The sequence below is a fragment of the Amphiura filiformis genome, chromosome 18, assembly GCF_039555335.1.
Source record: "Amphiura filiformis chromosome 18, Afil_fr2py, whole genome shotgun sequence".
Taxonomy (NCBI): domain Eukaryota; kingdom Metazoa; phylum Echinodermata; class Ophiuroidea; order Amphilepidida; family Amphiuridae; genus Amphiura; species Amphiura filiformis.
The window spans coordinates 43,547,380-43,564,058 of NC_092645.1; the positions used below are offsets into that span (position 1 = coordinate 43,547,380).

The 16,679-nt window shown below is 36.3% G+C and overlaps 1 protein-coding gene across 2 annotated transcripts in view; it reads right to left on the reverse strand.

The window, feature by feature from the left end:
- Positions 1–16,441, reverse strand: part of LOC140138703 (tumor susceptibility gene 101 protein-like) — a 35,971-nt gene extending 19,530 nt beyond the window's left edge. Inside the window, exons 1-4 of one of the 2 annotated variants that reach the window (XM_072160453.1) lie at positions 16,080–16,441; positions 4,086–4,170; positions 2,037–2,102; positions 364–527 (exon numbers count right to left, since the gene is read on the reverse strand). In XM_072160453.1, coding sequence (XP_072016554.1) covers positions 364–527; positions 2,037–2,102; positions 4,086–4,170; positions 16,080–16,127 — 363 coding nt within the window. In that variant the 5' untranslated portion in view covers positions 16,128–16,441. The remainder of the gene's footprint in view (positions 1–363; positions 528–2,036; positions 2,103–4,085; positions 4,171–16,079) is intronic. The other variant, XM_072160454.1, reaches the window with a different exon arrangement.
- Between the last annotated feature and the right edge of the window lie 238 nt (positions 16,442–16,679).

Genomic DNA, 16,679 nt, shown 5'->3' on the forward strand with positions numbered 1-16,679 from the left:
TTGCCCTTTTTAGTAGACCCAATTTGTAGAACAAGGCCATATCAGCACATATTTGAACTCTTTGAACCCCCAATGGACTATAGATGTCTGGTAAATATTTTAAAGGTCAAATTAGGACAGGCAAATTTATTCAAATGACGGGCAACCCTCAATTTCTAGCTAAGACCCTGTCTGTGATAATGATAATACTTACATATTTCCAATCATGTAGGTATGGTAGATATATACGTCCGTTAGCGTCTACATAGATGGCTTGATCAACATATCAGGCCTTCATGAATATGCATGGATTCACAGCATACAAAGCACAGGGACTGTTTGTGATTAGATTAAGTGGTAGTCTGTGACAATGATAATACTTACATATTTCCAATCGTGTAGGTATGGTAGATATATACGTCCGTTAGCATCCACATATTTAGATGGCTTGATCAACATATCAGGCGTAGGTTTGACAAAACATAATGGCGGATTGTCCGGATGTGTGTCCATCAACCATATGCACACTGGTATGTTGTATGTGTTGCCTGGAGGTAGAATAAATAGTGGGAAAATTACCATAAAGCGAGGCAAATATGTTTGATTACAAAGTTACCTTTTGCACGGTCTTTGTTTAGCAGTGACGTAGCTTGCAACACCATCACTGCGTCATCATTCAGCGTAGTGTTTACAATCATCCGGTCACATAAATACTACACTGAATGAAGATGCTGTGATGGTGTTACATGCTCCTTAACCGCTAAAAAATACTATGAAAAGGGTAACTTTTTAAGCAAATATCAAAAATGACACAAGTCAAATATCAGTCTACAGGCTGCTAGGCAAAATATACATGAACATTGTATATCCGTGTCTGGATGCAGTTTACGAGAGAAAATAAATAACCCCCCTAAATTGGACTATACTTTTGAAAGTGCCAAGCTATACACAGCAGTATTTTTGAGGAACACTGAATTTTCCCTTTATAGTTTACCAGGGTTTTTAATGGTTTGTGTGTCTCAGAAGTTCCAAAATGCAAAAAAATCTGTGTTGTATGCCCATTTATAATTATCGCTTGGTCAATTTATTCATTTAAGTGCTCTACTATAATTTGGTTCACCTCAAGTTTGGTAGTGACGTCAATGCTTTTTCGTGTTTGCGCCGCAAGCGTGCCGACAAATCACCCTTGTACACTGTGTGTACACTCATTGCGTTTAACTTTACACACGATTCAATACTGCGGCAAGCGAAATACGCACGTATGTCACTACCAAACTTCAGGTGAACCAAATTATAATTGGACATAATACAGTCTTGGGTGATTTTGTTTACTACTTGAGACTTGTTGTGTCCCACTACCTGTGCTTTGGTTTTGGAGAGGTTTATTTGATCCCTTCCTGGCTTGATCATATATAGGCCTCCGCCTCACAGTTGTTGCATTGTAGTATGATAACTACACATAGATACAATAGGAGTTATTTGCACCTAAATCAGTTTTTAAATTTTAAATTTCGTCATAAACTGTTCAAACAAAATCTGAGGGATTGAGTAATGTGAGTAGCAACCTTACCACTGGTCTGTACTCATATCACTGAAATATAATGGCGTAGCTAGGGGTTTTAGTGCCCAGGGCTAAGGATACCAAATGGTGCCTGTGGAATGTGCTACATATGTCAACATGAACTGGGACATGTGACACCTTAACCTGGGATCCTGGTGCTTTTGATGATGTTGTCCAATGTATGTATTGCTTAATTATGTTGGAATGCACACTGTTTAGAAGTGCCTTAAAGAGGAAGCCCCACCAGAGCATTTCTTCTGGGGTGAACCAAACCTGCCTGGTTATCAAATTAATCAGTGACAAGGTTATATCTGAATTTGACAGGTACTAATTGATATTTTAATGTTGTTGCATCAATTAGCACCTGTCAAATCCAGATACTGTCACTGATTAATTTGATAACCAGGCAGGTTTGGTTCACCCCAAAGAACTGCTCTGGCAGGGTTCCTTTTAAAGGAAAATGCATGTTTTCTCATTATTGAATATTTGTGGTTACCTTTGTAATATACAGGAATGGTTCCTTCTATGCACAGTAACTCTCTCCTACTTCCATCATTGAATGCTGCATGATTAAAATGAAATGAGACCGGTAATAGGCATGTTCACAATAATGTTAATATTGTTTATTGTGATAAGTTTTCATTAGGCCATCTTAATTTAATAGTTCGTCTCAAAGCCCCCGCGCGCATTAGTAAAATCGCCTGCTTTTTACACGTTTTGTTTTCCAAATCTACACACAAAAATATCACATCTGACATCGTCAGACATCAAAATAGCCTAAATCGTAAATCTCAATAAAATTCTTGATGTTGACCACAGTGAAACCTCCTTCAGAGATGAAAAGATGGTCTATTCTTGTCAAAAAGCTCATCCCACAGATAAAAAAAATATTAAAGGAAAAACAATACCTTAAAAAAACTGCATTCTGCATACAGGTGTTCAAATTGAAAAGGGCTTTGAGACAAATTATTAAATTAAGATGGCCTTATCGCGATCACAATAATGGTATGACAGTCAGCGATATTTTGATAAAAATGTGTCTTCAAATATACGAAATTTGATGACACATTAAAAGTGAATAGTCAGCCAAATTTGCCTGTCTTCAACATCGCAGATCAGCAACCATTACAGCTTAAATTGTGTAGATGCAATGAGGATACCAATACACATATTTTTGGCAAATTGGCAAAATCTTGACATAAATAACAGCTCATAAAAAGAACTATTTTTCACAGTTTTTAAAGGAAAAAATTGGTTAAATAAAGGATTTTGAAGCTGCACCCATTATCGCCATTATCGTTTATCGCGATAAATGTTGCTAGCAATATCCCGATGAAGAAAAAGTGCCAATGAACAAACATGCCAACAGGTAATAACTTGCAATACAGAGTGTCTGTAACCACAGATTTACAACACACTTTTGTTTTGCCGCATGCACATTTGTCCCTCAAAATTGGCCAATTTAGTTTCCCCAATTTTTTCTTAATAATTCTGACCATTCTGAGTACAAGGGTGCACTCGGATAAGCTCAGTAGTAATGTTGGCTTAGTTCTTTTATCATATCAATGCTTTTATTTCACATTTAAGAACAAATATAAAATAAATATCAGTTAAATATTAACATTCCATACTTATAATTTTGAAAAAATTTGACATACATGCATGTAGATGATACAAATTGCTGGTACATTTGTACATCGAGCATATTGAAATGGGGCAGATTGTTCTTATTTTAAAATTCAACTAGCCCCTGGTTATATGCCCACCCCATTTTTGAAGTAAAATTGCCCATGGGGTGGGCTTATACCCGAGTGGTTACAGAACTTTGTTTCAAAAGCATTTTGTGGGAAGAATTGTATGATTAACACTTTAAATTAGTGAAAATATTGCATCATGTACATTTACAAGGTTTGAATATTTAGAACTTGCGGGAAAAAAAAATAAAACTAGTGGGAGAAATATAGGGTCTACAACTTATATAAGTTCCCCTTTAATTAATACTTTTTAAAATAAGTCGAAAAATATTTTACGAAATGTGAAAATGTAAAAAGATATAGCCCTGTTTGTTTTACCCCTGTGGACCAATTTGTAGCATCACACATCATATCGTTCAGTCACAATGGTTAATTGAGTAATAAGAAAAGAGGCCATTTTAAAAGTTGTACCCGAGTCCATAGCAGTCAGGTTTTCTTTTAAACAAACACATGAATAGACCTGGCCTACTGTATTGTTTGAGAGTTGACTCAGATGCAACTTTTAGCACTGTTTTAAACGGTCTCTATTTTACATAATGAACCATTGTGACTGAACGCAATGACGTGTGATGCTATAATTTGGTCCATATGTGTAAACAAATAAGCCTACACAGTACACATCTTTTTACACATTTGCATTTCGTCAAATATTTTTTGATTTATTTTAAAATGAATTTAGGGGGAACTTAAGTTGTGCACCCTATTCAGCATTGGATTTAACATTTTTGCAAGCATTGAGACATATCTAAGCACTTTTTAAAATCCTAAATGAATAGATATTAAAAGCTTACTATATGTATCCATCTTGGGTCTGAGATCTCTGAAAGACTTGAATACCAACAGAACATCCTTCTGGGTTTTGTCTTTGTGTCGATACTAGGAAATAAACAATATGTGACGAGAGATTAACGATCTTTACCAGAATGAAATAGAGATATGTACAAAATGTACATGGAGTATGTTTGAAGGTGAAGAGAAATTAAGCCATCTTGAATAAATGCAAAATTGCGTCATGCAGTAAAATACTGTCAAACGCGTTTGAAAAGGCTTAATACGCGGGCATAAATCACCGTCAATACGTACATCAAGCGCTCGTGCTACGCAAAAAGTTTTGGAGTTTGCATTACCGGTTTTGCCTTAGGCTTCAGCTATTTTACGTCAAAAATTGCGATAAAAACATGGATTTTGGAACAAAATAAAGCTTGTTCAACGAAATAAAAGGTATGTTTGTATAGCTAAGATATGCATGTCCACATTGCTTATTATAGAGAGCGACGTGCAACTCAAAAAGTTGCGACCACAGTAAATGGTTTAAAGCCTTAATATACGATCTTTTAAAATTTTTAGATTTTTCTTTTTTTCTTCCATAATAATAATATGCAATCATTATGAAAGCTCCCAATACATTTGGACGCGAAAAAAACATTGGGAATTTGCAAAGAAACAACATCATAAACTTCACCTCTATCACTCGAAATATCTCGCACTATTTGGACCAGGACGGCGAGTGCGGCCTCAGATTTAGTCTCCTACGCATCCAGTTTGGTTACGCTCCCTCCACATGTGGAGAGAGCGTAACCAAACTGGTTTTGTAGGAGACTACGATTTGCGAGTCGTTCCGACATATTATCATAATCTAAAAATTATGATAATTTGTTGGTATTGTTGGACCAACAGAAAATCATCCCGTTTTACTACAAATAGGGCGAATTTGACAGTTTCCTCATAGATTTAAGTTGGAACATGTGTAAGTATTACAAATAGGCCTGGCATTTTCGGGTAATTTTTTTTTCGGTTTTGTAGTGTCGGTGGACCTAGACCTAAATGCTAGGATCATTCATGGTTGACCTAAAAAAAATTATAAAAAAATTTCAAGATGTTTTGTATTTTTAATATGAAAATTGATAATTTGTATTCATGTCATACTCTATTAATGATTTCAAAATGCATTGAATTTTTTTGAATTTGGTACCAGTAAGGGTATTTCCTGCCGGTAATGTAATCTCGGCGGGTACCCGTTTACCCGCCGAAAATGCCAGCCTTAATTACAAATATGCCAAAAAATCGGTTTTGAAAAAAATAAAGGTGGGTAAAGTCAAAAATAATGGCACCGTTTGGTTTTTGATGCCTGCTATGCAAATGAAAAAGACCAGCAAAGAAATTCATCTTTTAAAAAGTGTGTTATGATTTTCTCTTTAACCACAGCAATTTGTAGTGTCATAGCTGTCATGTAAAAAATAGTATGCCCAATTTTCTTCCCCATATGGTCAGGAGTGTTACACTTTAGTGTGACAAGAAAAGAGGTACTTGTTTTAAAATCATGCACTGTAAAAAATATACAAGTTGCAAAGTGTTGCATGGGTTTTCATGGCATTTTGTGAAGTGTCTGCTATTATTAAGTACCAAATTCTTTCATATTAGTCGCTAATAGTCTACTTAGGAACATGTGAAGACTACATGGTGCGAAAAATAAAATATGTTCCAAAAATCACTTCTCGCCAGATTGTGTAGCATTGTAAGGTTGTGATGACAGTAATAATCTATTTCAGTCTGTTTAAAGTAAAAGCAACATTTGGGCCAAACTTGGAAAAAATTAAACTTGCATGATATCAAAACCGTTTTCTTTTTAGAGCGGGTTGAAAAGAGAAATTCCGTCTCGTCAGGAGTGTTACATCAGAATTCAACTTGATTTTTTTCATACACCAAGTTGGCAATATTCATACATTACTTTTTATTTTATTAGTGCATTGGGATAGGAACTTAACAACAAGAAAAATATTTGCCATTGCTTGAACATGTTTGCTACAGCTATCTAAATAGTCAATGTCAGGAGTGTTACACAGAATTAATTGACAATAATTCAAATTTCTGAAGAAATTACCAGTCTGTTGGTGTTCTTTTAGCCCTGAAAATATACTCCTGAAACCAAAGTGCTGCAATCATGATGTAAAGACCTTCATATTCAAGAAATATGTACATAAAAACATGGTTTTCATAGCTCGACCAAAATGTTACACTCCTGACAATCAATTGTAAGTAATATAGGCTCAACAATAAAATTGAATTAATGCAATTCAATTTTTTGCCCCTTTTTGAGATAGCCATAGATAGTGTCACCAAAAAATTATAAAAACTACTTTAGAAAATGTGATTTGCAAATTTATATATTTGAGGCTATACAGTTACTGTAGCAAAGTGTCAGGAGTGTTACAAAAACATGCAAGCTGGGCTCGAAAAACAAAAATGAACATAAATCACCTAAATTCTGTGCCTTTTTTGAGAGGGCCATAGATGTTGTCAACAAAAAATTACAAAGACTGTTTTAGAAAATGTAGTTTATAAAATATTTCAGGCCATACAAGTAGTGTACAGTGTCAGGAGTGTTACACAATAGCACTACTTAGATAGATCCTTACATCAATTTGAAGAACAATGTGATGCTAAAAACTTCAACACAGTTTTTGCACATCATATTGCATGATATAAACTTAAACAGAAAATAATTCATGACATGTCTCTTTTGACAAATAAAAACTTTTGTTCCTGATTTCCACGAATTTTTAGGTGTTTAAATGAAAAAAAAAATTTTTTTTCCAAAACTTTGTTTCAATGTGAAAAATTCTACATGACTATTTTAGTTTAGTGTCTAAGTAATTAATTAAAACTCAAAGAATTACATATTTGCATAATTTTGTCAAAATATAACAAGGAATGTCATGGGTCTTTTGTGTTATATTTCTGAAGATTTTGGACTACTTTTGCCAATAAACCAGTTGAAAAAATATATTTAGTAATATTACTGAAGTATTTTTTTTATTTTTTCTTGAATTTAGATATGTTTTGCTTACATTAAGACAACAATTAAAATTTCTGAACACTGTTTGTAATTTTGACACTTTTATCACACTTTGGTGCCATTATTTCTGATTATACCCAGGTATATTCTGAAAAAAGATCGTACATTAAGACTTTAACTGTGTAATCCCCATAGGGAAATACAAAATTTTGAAATTTGGACACCAGTAACTTGGAGACATAGTCTAAACATTGCTGGTACTTTATCCTTGATACAGAAGTCATCATGCAGTGATAGTTAGATTTTCATCAAAATCACCTTTGTGTAAAATGTATCGCCATGATGAAAAATGATGCATTTGCCTTTTTGTACAGTAAGTCATTGCAAGGCATTGTCAATGATCAGCGGTCGAATTCGATGGTATCGCATCGCATTTTGCGGTGAAATTTCCATCAACTGCTATTAGGGTAAATACGCCTATTCTCGGTCACTTAAGAAACAACCCGCTCTATTTCTTGCGTAAATGATTATAAAAGTTAGCTATATGGGAACGTGCATTCCACACAACACCCCGTTTAACATACCCTGCATTACATCTTCCATTGAACTTGTATTGGAAGTATAAGGTCAAAAGGTCAAAGTTGGCGACAACTCCTATTCTCGGTCACTAAACTCCTATTCTCGGTCACCGTATAGTTTTTCTATACCTATTCTCGGTCATTCTCTTTTGGAAGCCTGGTTGATCGGTATGATGCGGTTTTGATAACTTAAACCCATAATAAAATACGTGTGCAGTATTCTCATATATATTGACAAGGAGCGATCCTTTCAAAAGCGGTTTATTGGCAAAAATTTTGAACCATCCGATCGGGGTCCGAGGTGGTCCTATTTTGTGGGGCGCACATCGAATGCGGTGGCACGCCCGACTAGTCCAGGAGCAAGATCACACAAGGCCCTAAATAAGGAGTTCGTTCACCCCCACTACATACAAGGTTTGACACCATAGGTAGTTAGTATGGACCCTCTAGATCACTGCTAAGTAGGTAGTGGTCTCAAATTGTGGTAACACTTTTTTACAGGTCATTTTATATATGGACGTATAATCACAAAAAATAGGGCAAAATTAAGGGGTAGGGGAGATATAAATTCCCATAACTCAACTTTTACTTATAATAATGAATTTAATTTATATGACTATGTAGCTAATTGATTGTTCTAACTTTCTAGTATTATTTGAAAGCAAACCTAGGTTTCATTAGATCCTGATTGGAAGTGGCCAGTCCATACACTAGTGGAAAACAGATTTTTCACAACAATGCGTAGGGTGGGTGTTTTTATGGCACTGGCTTCAAATTTTACTATTGTGCCAATTTCTATTTTCAAAAGTAATTAAGCTCCATTTTTTAATTTTGTTTTTAATATCAAGCATATCTAGGCAAACATTGATGTTCTGGTTCAAATATTTATATAAATGCATGTTTGCGTGCATGTTGGTTTGTGTTGTGTAGGTTTGGGGTGGGGGTGTATGTGGGTGTGGGGGTGGGTGTGGGGGGGGGTGTGTATAGGGTGCGGGGGTGGGTGGTTTACGTGTCTTAATATGTCGCTCAGCTGAACTATATAAGTTCCATTAACAAAATTTGTTTGGTAAGTTACCATTCATGTAATATTTTGAATATTAATATGTGAGGGTGAGATCAACCACTGCTTGTCAGGAAAATAGACTGAAAATGTAAAAAATAGTTACTTTTCCACATATTAGCGCTGTGTAACAATATTAAGGGGTAGGGGAAATATAAACCATCATAACTCAACTTCATCTCATGATAATGAATTCATTTTGGAATTAATATGTAGCTAAATGATTGTTCAAATGTTTTAGTATTATTTTAAAGCAAAACAAACAGTATTTGTCAGGTAGATAGACATAAAATGTGAGAAAAGGTTAATTTTTCATGTATAGCCATGTCAAATATGTTATTATTAAGGGTTAGGGGAAATAAAAAACCACCATAACTCAACCTTTACTCATAATAATGAATTCATTTTGGTATCAACATGTAGCTAATTGATTGTTTTAACTTTCCAGTATTATTTTTAACAGAAAAACCATCAGGTCTACATAAAGTGTGAAAAATGTTAATTTTCCAATGTGTAACGGTGTAGAATATGACACTATTAAGGGGTAGGGGACGTACAATCCAACATAACTCGATGTTTATTCATTATAATTTATTCATTTTGGCATCAATACATAGCTATTTGGTTCTTGTAATCTTTTAAAGCAAAATGACCATTAGTTGTAAAAAAATATCAATTTTTCAAGTGTAGAAGCGTAAAATATGACAATATTAAGGGGTAAGGGGACATACAAATCACCAAAACACAGGTCTTACTGATGAAAATGAATTCATTTTGGTAACAATATGTAGCTAATTGATAGTTCCAACTTTCTAGTATTATTTTAAAAGCAATTAAACCATTAGTTGTCAGCTAGATAGACATAAAATATACGAAAATGTTAATATTCCATGTATAACAGCGTAAAATATGACAATATTAAGGGATAGGGGACATTCAAATCACCAAAACTCAAGTTTTGCGGATGAAAATGAATTCATTTTGGTATCAATATGTAGCTATTTGATTGTTCTCATTTTCTAGCATTATTTCAAAAGTATTTAAACCATTAGTTGTCAGGTAGTTAAACATAATATATGAGAAATATGTTAATATTCCATATCTAACAACGTAAAATATGACAATATTAAGGGTAGGGGACATACAAAGTACAAATCACGAAAAACTCAAGTTTTGCTGATGAAATGAATTCATATTGGTATCAATATGTAGCTAATTGGTTGTTCTAACTTTCTAGTAATTATTTTAAAAGCAATTTTAAAAGCAATTTTAAAAACCATTAGTTGCCAGGTAGATAGACATAAAATGTGAAAAAAGGGTTAACTTCCATGTGTAGCAACATAAAATAATAACACTATTAAGGGGTAGGGGACATACAAATCACCAAAACTCACGTTTTACTGATGAAAATGAATTAATTTTGGTTTCAATACCACTGCAGATCGATCAGTGGCGTAACTTCACGGGGGGCAACATACCTTAGGGGCGCCAAATTGACCAATTTAGCATCCAAGCGATGAAAGTCAAATTTTTGCGCTACGGGCACCTAAACAGCGCCTCACAAATTTCAGCCGACAATTTAGCCTCCTTACCAGTTCCGCCTTGATATTATTCCGACAGCCTGTCACTAATTCACAATCGATTTGAAACATTTTTTGAATAGATTTTTAATGTTGAGGTCCTACTCTGTTGTTCCCATAAAAACAAGCACGATTCACTTGAATTTAGTACCCACGAGAGGCTGATACATTTGGCTCAGGCGCTAGTTTTAACGAACTATACAAGGTTACACTAAATGCGGAAGGATTTAGTGTTGTGCCCCCTTGAAGAATAGCACAATAGCGCTAATAGCACGCTATAAGGTCTAAGTCATTTTAAGAATAGCACAATAGCGCTAATAGCACCCCTCCAAGTGTAAAAGAATTCAAAAATAACATTATTGCGATAATAACGCGCTATAAGGCCTAACCATTTTAAGAATAGCACCATAGCGCTAATAGCACGCTATACGGTCTAACCATAAGAATAGCACAACAGCGCTAATAACACCCCTCCAAGTAATAGGAGAACTCAAAAATAGCATAACCATGATAACTGCGCTAATAATATATTAACATTTAAAGCTATTTTTAATGTCCCTAATGGTTTTTTTCTAAGTCCTCAAAAAATAACACTGTCAATTGCACAAATAGCACACCCATGAAAATAGCGGTGCTATTTGAGCTAACATGTATATAAAGTAATGACAAAATTGCGCTAATAGCACGTGTAGGCCCGAGGAGATAGTGTATGTTATCTGCGCAAGTCAGTTATAGCGCCTTTCTCGGACCAGGGCAGGAACCATTTTTGCCGACAGAAATGTGACATTGTTGACCCAATTTTTCCGACCGAAAAAGCTCAAAAATACGACAGGATAGGGGATGGGTAAGGGGTAGAGGAGGGGAGGGGCGGGCGGTCACAAATAATTTCTCCTCGCTCATTTGTATTCGACAAATAGCTATAGGCCTGCAGAGCAAAATGCAACACTTCTCATGTGCTCATGCATGATCATTTGTAGGACACATGGCAACAACAATGTCAACATAGCTCATACTAGGGAACACTGACCGAGAATAGGAATGCCAACGGAATTCGTATGCCTATTCTCGAACACCCCTGTTTCTATGGGAATTTACATAAACACAACACCAATCATTTGCTATGGTGTTATTTACAATGCAGATGGATCAACTTGTTAAAATTACAGCTTTAAAATGCATGTACAATTTCGCACCACTGATTATATTACAATATCACCTCTTAAATGACGTCATTATTTTTTTTTAAATGCCGATATTTCAGGTCACCATACCATCTCAAAATCTATCATTTGAGGTGAACTGTGCTGCCCTGATATCAAAAAGTCACCAAAACCTGCAGCACCGGTGCGGCTAAATGATTCGATTCGAAGACACGGCTGAAATTAAAGCACCGATCGTCAGCGCTTGTTCAATACGCTAACTGACCGAGAATAGGCGTGTGACCGAGAATAGGCGTATTGACCCTATATGCACTTTTCCAAAATGCATCGCTAAAAGTGCTATACATAAATTTGAGCTAAATTTAACATCGCATTTGCCTCAAAAGTCCTCCAATGCATCGCTATTTGCGAGCCAAATTCCGTGACACGTCGCATTTACCTCAAAACACATCTGGATGATCTGGAATTCCCCGAAAATCAAAAACATCACGCAGTCGGTATCATTCTCGTTACATCTAAGATAATTATGCTGTATTCCGTTGCAAAAATAAGACAGACCAATGTTGGGTACCATATTGCGGAATCTGTCGTGGTTGATTGCTTATGTCATGCTTATTTTTACAAGCGCACTCCCCAAATTATGCGAGAGAATGTCGCGGCATTGTCGCCATTGCGCGCACTAACTATACACAAAATCATAACACATGTTCTTGGTGAAGGTAGTTACCAAAACCATAAGATCAGCGACCTTCGGAAGCTTGCAATATAATGTCAAGATAATGTTGAACAAAAATTAGGTGAAAAGTTTACTGAAGACCTAATCTGGTTTTCTCGTTTTTGAAGGTTTTTTTTCATCTGTGGTATTTTTGCTGTTCTTTATGGTCATGGAGCGAGCGAGCGACTTTACCAGGTTTGCAAAATTGCAACATTATTTTTCAATGCTCATTCCTCGCGGTAAAAGTATAGGCCTACCCTTTTTTCAAATGCTATGATCCTGCTTCGACTCGTGCATATAATTATATTTGCTAATTGCCCTCAAACTCTGCCCTCGAGCGTGACATGTGATCGTCTGGGGCTTTATAGCCGAGATTTGATGACAATGACAGAAGTTGTAGATTCGCTACGCAAATACAAATATTGTATCGCAAAAATAACTGCTATGCAAAATTTGGAAACTGCTATACAAACATGTGTTTTGCATTGCACAAACAGCTATGCAAAAAAATTGACTGAATTCGAACCCTGTCAATGATGGCCGCAGAAAAATGCAGTTCTTTAAAAACAGACATTTGCCCATAACTTTGATGATTTTTGACCTACTACAGACATCGTTGACCTCTCATTTTTTTTTATAATTACCGTACCTTTTTAAACAAAATAATTTCCATATGAACTACTTGAAAATTTTGCGATCATGCCTAGCTAAGAACATGTTTAACCTTGATGCGAAAGTTTAATTTGATAAAGTCAGAATTTTAACCTTATATTACATATATAGCTCGGGTGGTCTAAAACAAAAAGATTGCCACTATGCTCTATATCAGTCTTATGCGCCTGTCACACTACACCGAATAGGTCTTCCGTACAAGAAACGGATGGTATTTTAGTGAATCCGTTGTTGTTCGTCAATGATCGTTTTATGTTCTATTTATGTCCTGCTATCATCCGCCAAATGCGTTTCGTGTTAGGTGATGTTCGTTAAATTCGTCGGCAAGTTTTGTGCATGCACAAAACTTGAAACGGAGTATACCGAATACACATGTTCGGTATTTATCCGATGTGTGTTCGTCAGGGGTAGCGCTAGAACTAAACACTCCAGTGTCCACAGGGACCCCCGAACTTGCAGAAAATTAAAAAGTAGGGGGTCCGGAGTAGAGTTTGGTGAGTCCGAGTTGCACAAATGTAGCATAAATAGTATGTCTGCAATAGCGCTAGATTGAAAAACCGGGGGTCTGCAGGGACCCCTGAACTTGCAGAAAATTGAAAAACAGGGGGTCCGAACTCTATTTTGGTGGGTCCGGGACCCCAAAAAGCGACCTAGCGCTACCCCTGGACTGTTCGTATGGTGCTGCATAATAATAGGCCTAGGCCTAATAATGTAAACTATAACTTATTTGTTTAAGGCAATAATAGTGTAAAAATGATGCACCAAAAACAATTTTCCATTTTTAAAATTAAATTTTTACACAATAGGCCTAGGCCTAATAATGTAAATAGGCCCTACAGTCCCCATGCATATGGCTTCAATGACCTTCATTTTGAAAAATGGACAAGTCTTCCTTTTTGCTTCTGCTATGGACATGCACGTGTTATTTTTAAAACAATTGTTTATATTATACAATAATGGTGAAAACTTTTCAATGGCTTCAATTAGGCTTTCGTTTCACCAATTTGCGGCTGTTTCAAACTAAAATAGTACCCAATAATAGTGCTAAAATTGATCCAAAAAATGACAAATGGCTTCAATTGGGCCTTCATTGTCCAAAGGTTTCTCACCTCTATTTCCCCCGGACGCTGGTTGCCCTGATATATCAGATTTGTAGCCCTTTTGTACTTATTAGCCAATATTTGACCATTTTCGTCAAAGTTTTCCCCTTAAAGTTGTCTTTCCCCACTTTGTTCACCCTCTGAAAAAGTGCTTGCTACGTCACTGCCTCTAAGTGGTCAAAAAACCCTCTCAAACACCCTCTCCTCCCCCACTTTTCTGATAGGGTGGACGTCCCTGTTGGCCACGGATTCGCCGGTCATTTGTCGGACGTTGAACGATTGAATATAAAACGCCTGCAGGATTATTAGCGGCCACAGCGCATAGAGAGACGAACGGGCGGGAATCGGCCGCCCCAAATCCGGTCATTTGTCGGACGTTGAACGATCGAATATAAGACGCCTGCAGGATTATTAGCGGCCACAACGCATAGAGAAACGAACGGAATCGGACCCCAAATCCGGTCATTTGTCGGACGTTGAACGATCGGATATAAGACGCCTGCAGGATTATTAGCGCCACAACGCATAGAGAGACGAACGGAATCGGACTCAAAATCCCACCGAATCTTCTGCCGGACTGGTGATTTTTCCACCGAATAAAATATTTTTGTATTCGGTGATGTACGTTGATCCAGTCCGTCGTAGTGTGACAGACCTATTAACATGGGTCTACTTTTCGGCACAGAGTACCGGTACTAAAATAGTACAGGGATCTATACAGTGATTTTTTTATTTTGGGTGGATCACCGTATAGGCATTTTACATTGAAAATACACGTAACCCATGCACCACGCAATTGAATAGCAGCCCGATACTGCACAGGTTCGCTAGATCGCTGGGAATTACCAGTTGCTCTCATCTATATGTAATCGGCAATCGCGGAACCTAAAAAACATGGCGCACATATCATGATCGGGAATTCTCGCAAATGTTACGGTAAAAGCAGTCATACCTAGAATGGATAAAATTCAAATTGAGAAAATATTCTAGGACAGGTATTCACTTGTTGTACTAGTACGGTACTAAAAGCCAAAACAATTCCTGCCGATTACGAGCTGATCAAACTATATGGCCGTTATTGATTATCACACCATGTATCAAAATTAAAAATGCCCTCAGCTGTTTTTAAATTAAGCTATTATAAACACATGCGGGATACCCGCGCTTCGCGCGGGTCCCCGCTAGATGGGAGCGTTCACCATAACAGGAATAATTACTGAACAGGTAGAATCATTGAAAAGGTGCATTTTATTTTTCTAAACCTGTCTCTTCTTACACTTTCTTTTTTAGTTTCTTTAGCTTGTGATTTTCCGTTTCCATGTTATTTATTTATTTAACCTTGTTCACATTATTTTCTAAATCTGTTCTTTCTTACATTTCCCTTTAGCTTCTTTGTTTATTTGCTGCTTGTGATTTCCCATTTCCATGTTTTTTATTTAATTCTGTTCTCATTATTTTAGCTTCTTTTTTCTTACATTTCCTGATTAGTTTCTTTCCTTCTTTGTTTCGTTCCTGTTTCATTTTGTTACTTTAACCCGTTGGCCTACTCGTACTTTTTTGTCCTCATTTTAATTTTATTTTTCTTTATAGTACCGCTTCATGTTGTTTATACAACAAACATCTTTTTCCCGTATTTATTACGTCCTCTCATTACCCGTTATCATAATCCTGTGACCCGTCCACGTACCTTTTTGTCCTTTATTTTTCCTTCTTTCGTATTATCATGTCCACTGGTCTCTGGCTCGCAGTCGCGTAGCTTTGCGCCGTTTTCGCGCCCATTGGCGTAGTGCGCATTACGCAGCTGCAGTGACGCGTAGGCTGACAACCGATTTTCATAACAAAAAACCCGTTTTTACCCATATTTTCACTGTTTTTGCAGCCAGTTCTTGACCGTTTTCAACCAAATAAAGTTTAAACACGTTCCCGTATATTCATCGATCTCCCGTATGAATTTGGCGACATTTGGATGGAAACTTACGGAGCCTTTATAGGCATACATACATACATAGATACAACATTCCCCTATTTATAGTAAGATTATTGAAGAATTAACATTACAACAAGAATTAGAAAAATGATTGAAAATTATCTGGCCATGCTATGCTGGTTGAGTTTTTTCCTTACCTTTGAAAGATTTGATTTCACATACGAGTCCCACTGTCCAGCAGCCATGGTGCTCTCTTCAACTTGGATGACGTGGGGTTCTTGAGAAATATCTAACCCAGCGGACAGGGCTATTTCCTGGTCACGCAATTAGTTTTTTCAGTAAAACAGTAAGCTTAAAAACACAGCGTGTTTATTTACCATTTACGGGGAAATTTCACGCTTTTAAGAACATCGATTCAACCATCCATATCACTGTTGATTATAGCCTTGAATAAAAAACAAAACAACCGTCTAATCCATTATTTTAAATGATTTTTCCTCACGAATGTGTGTGGCACTTTCTACAGTCCTGCCTTTATTTTTGTTGTCTGACTCAGCTGACCTTAAAGGTCAAAAGGTGAAAGGTCGATTTTAAGTGGAAGCTGGACACTTCACCTCCGTATACGTTCATCCCAATACATTTTCAAGCCTTGCCATTTCAACCTTCACAATAATTATGTATTTATTTAGGGGGTGTGTTTTGTTTTTATGTGGGGATGGGGTGTGTGGGGGTGTATTTCTTTTTAATTCATTTTCAGGTCTTTCCTTGTCATTCTTTTGTATTTATTTATTTATTTA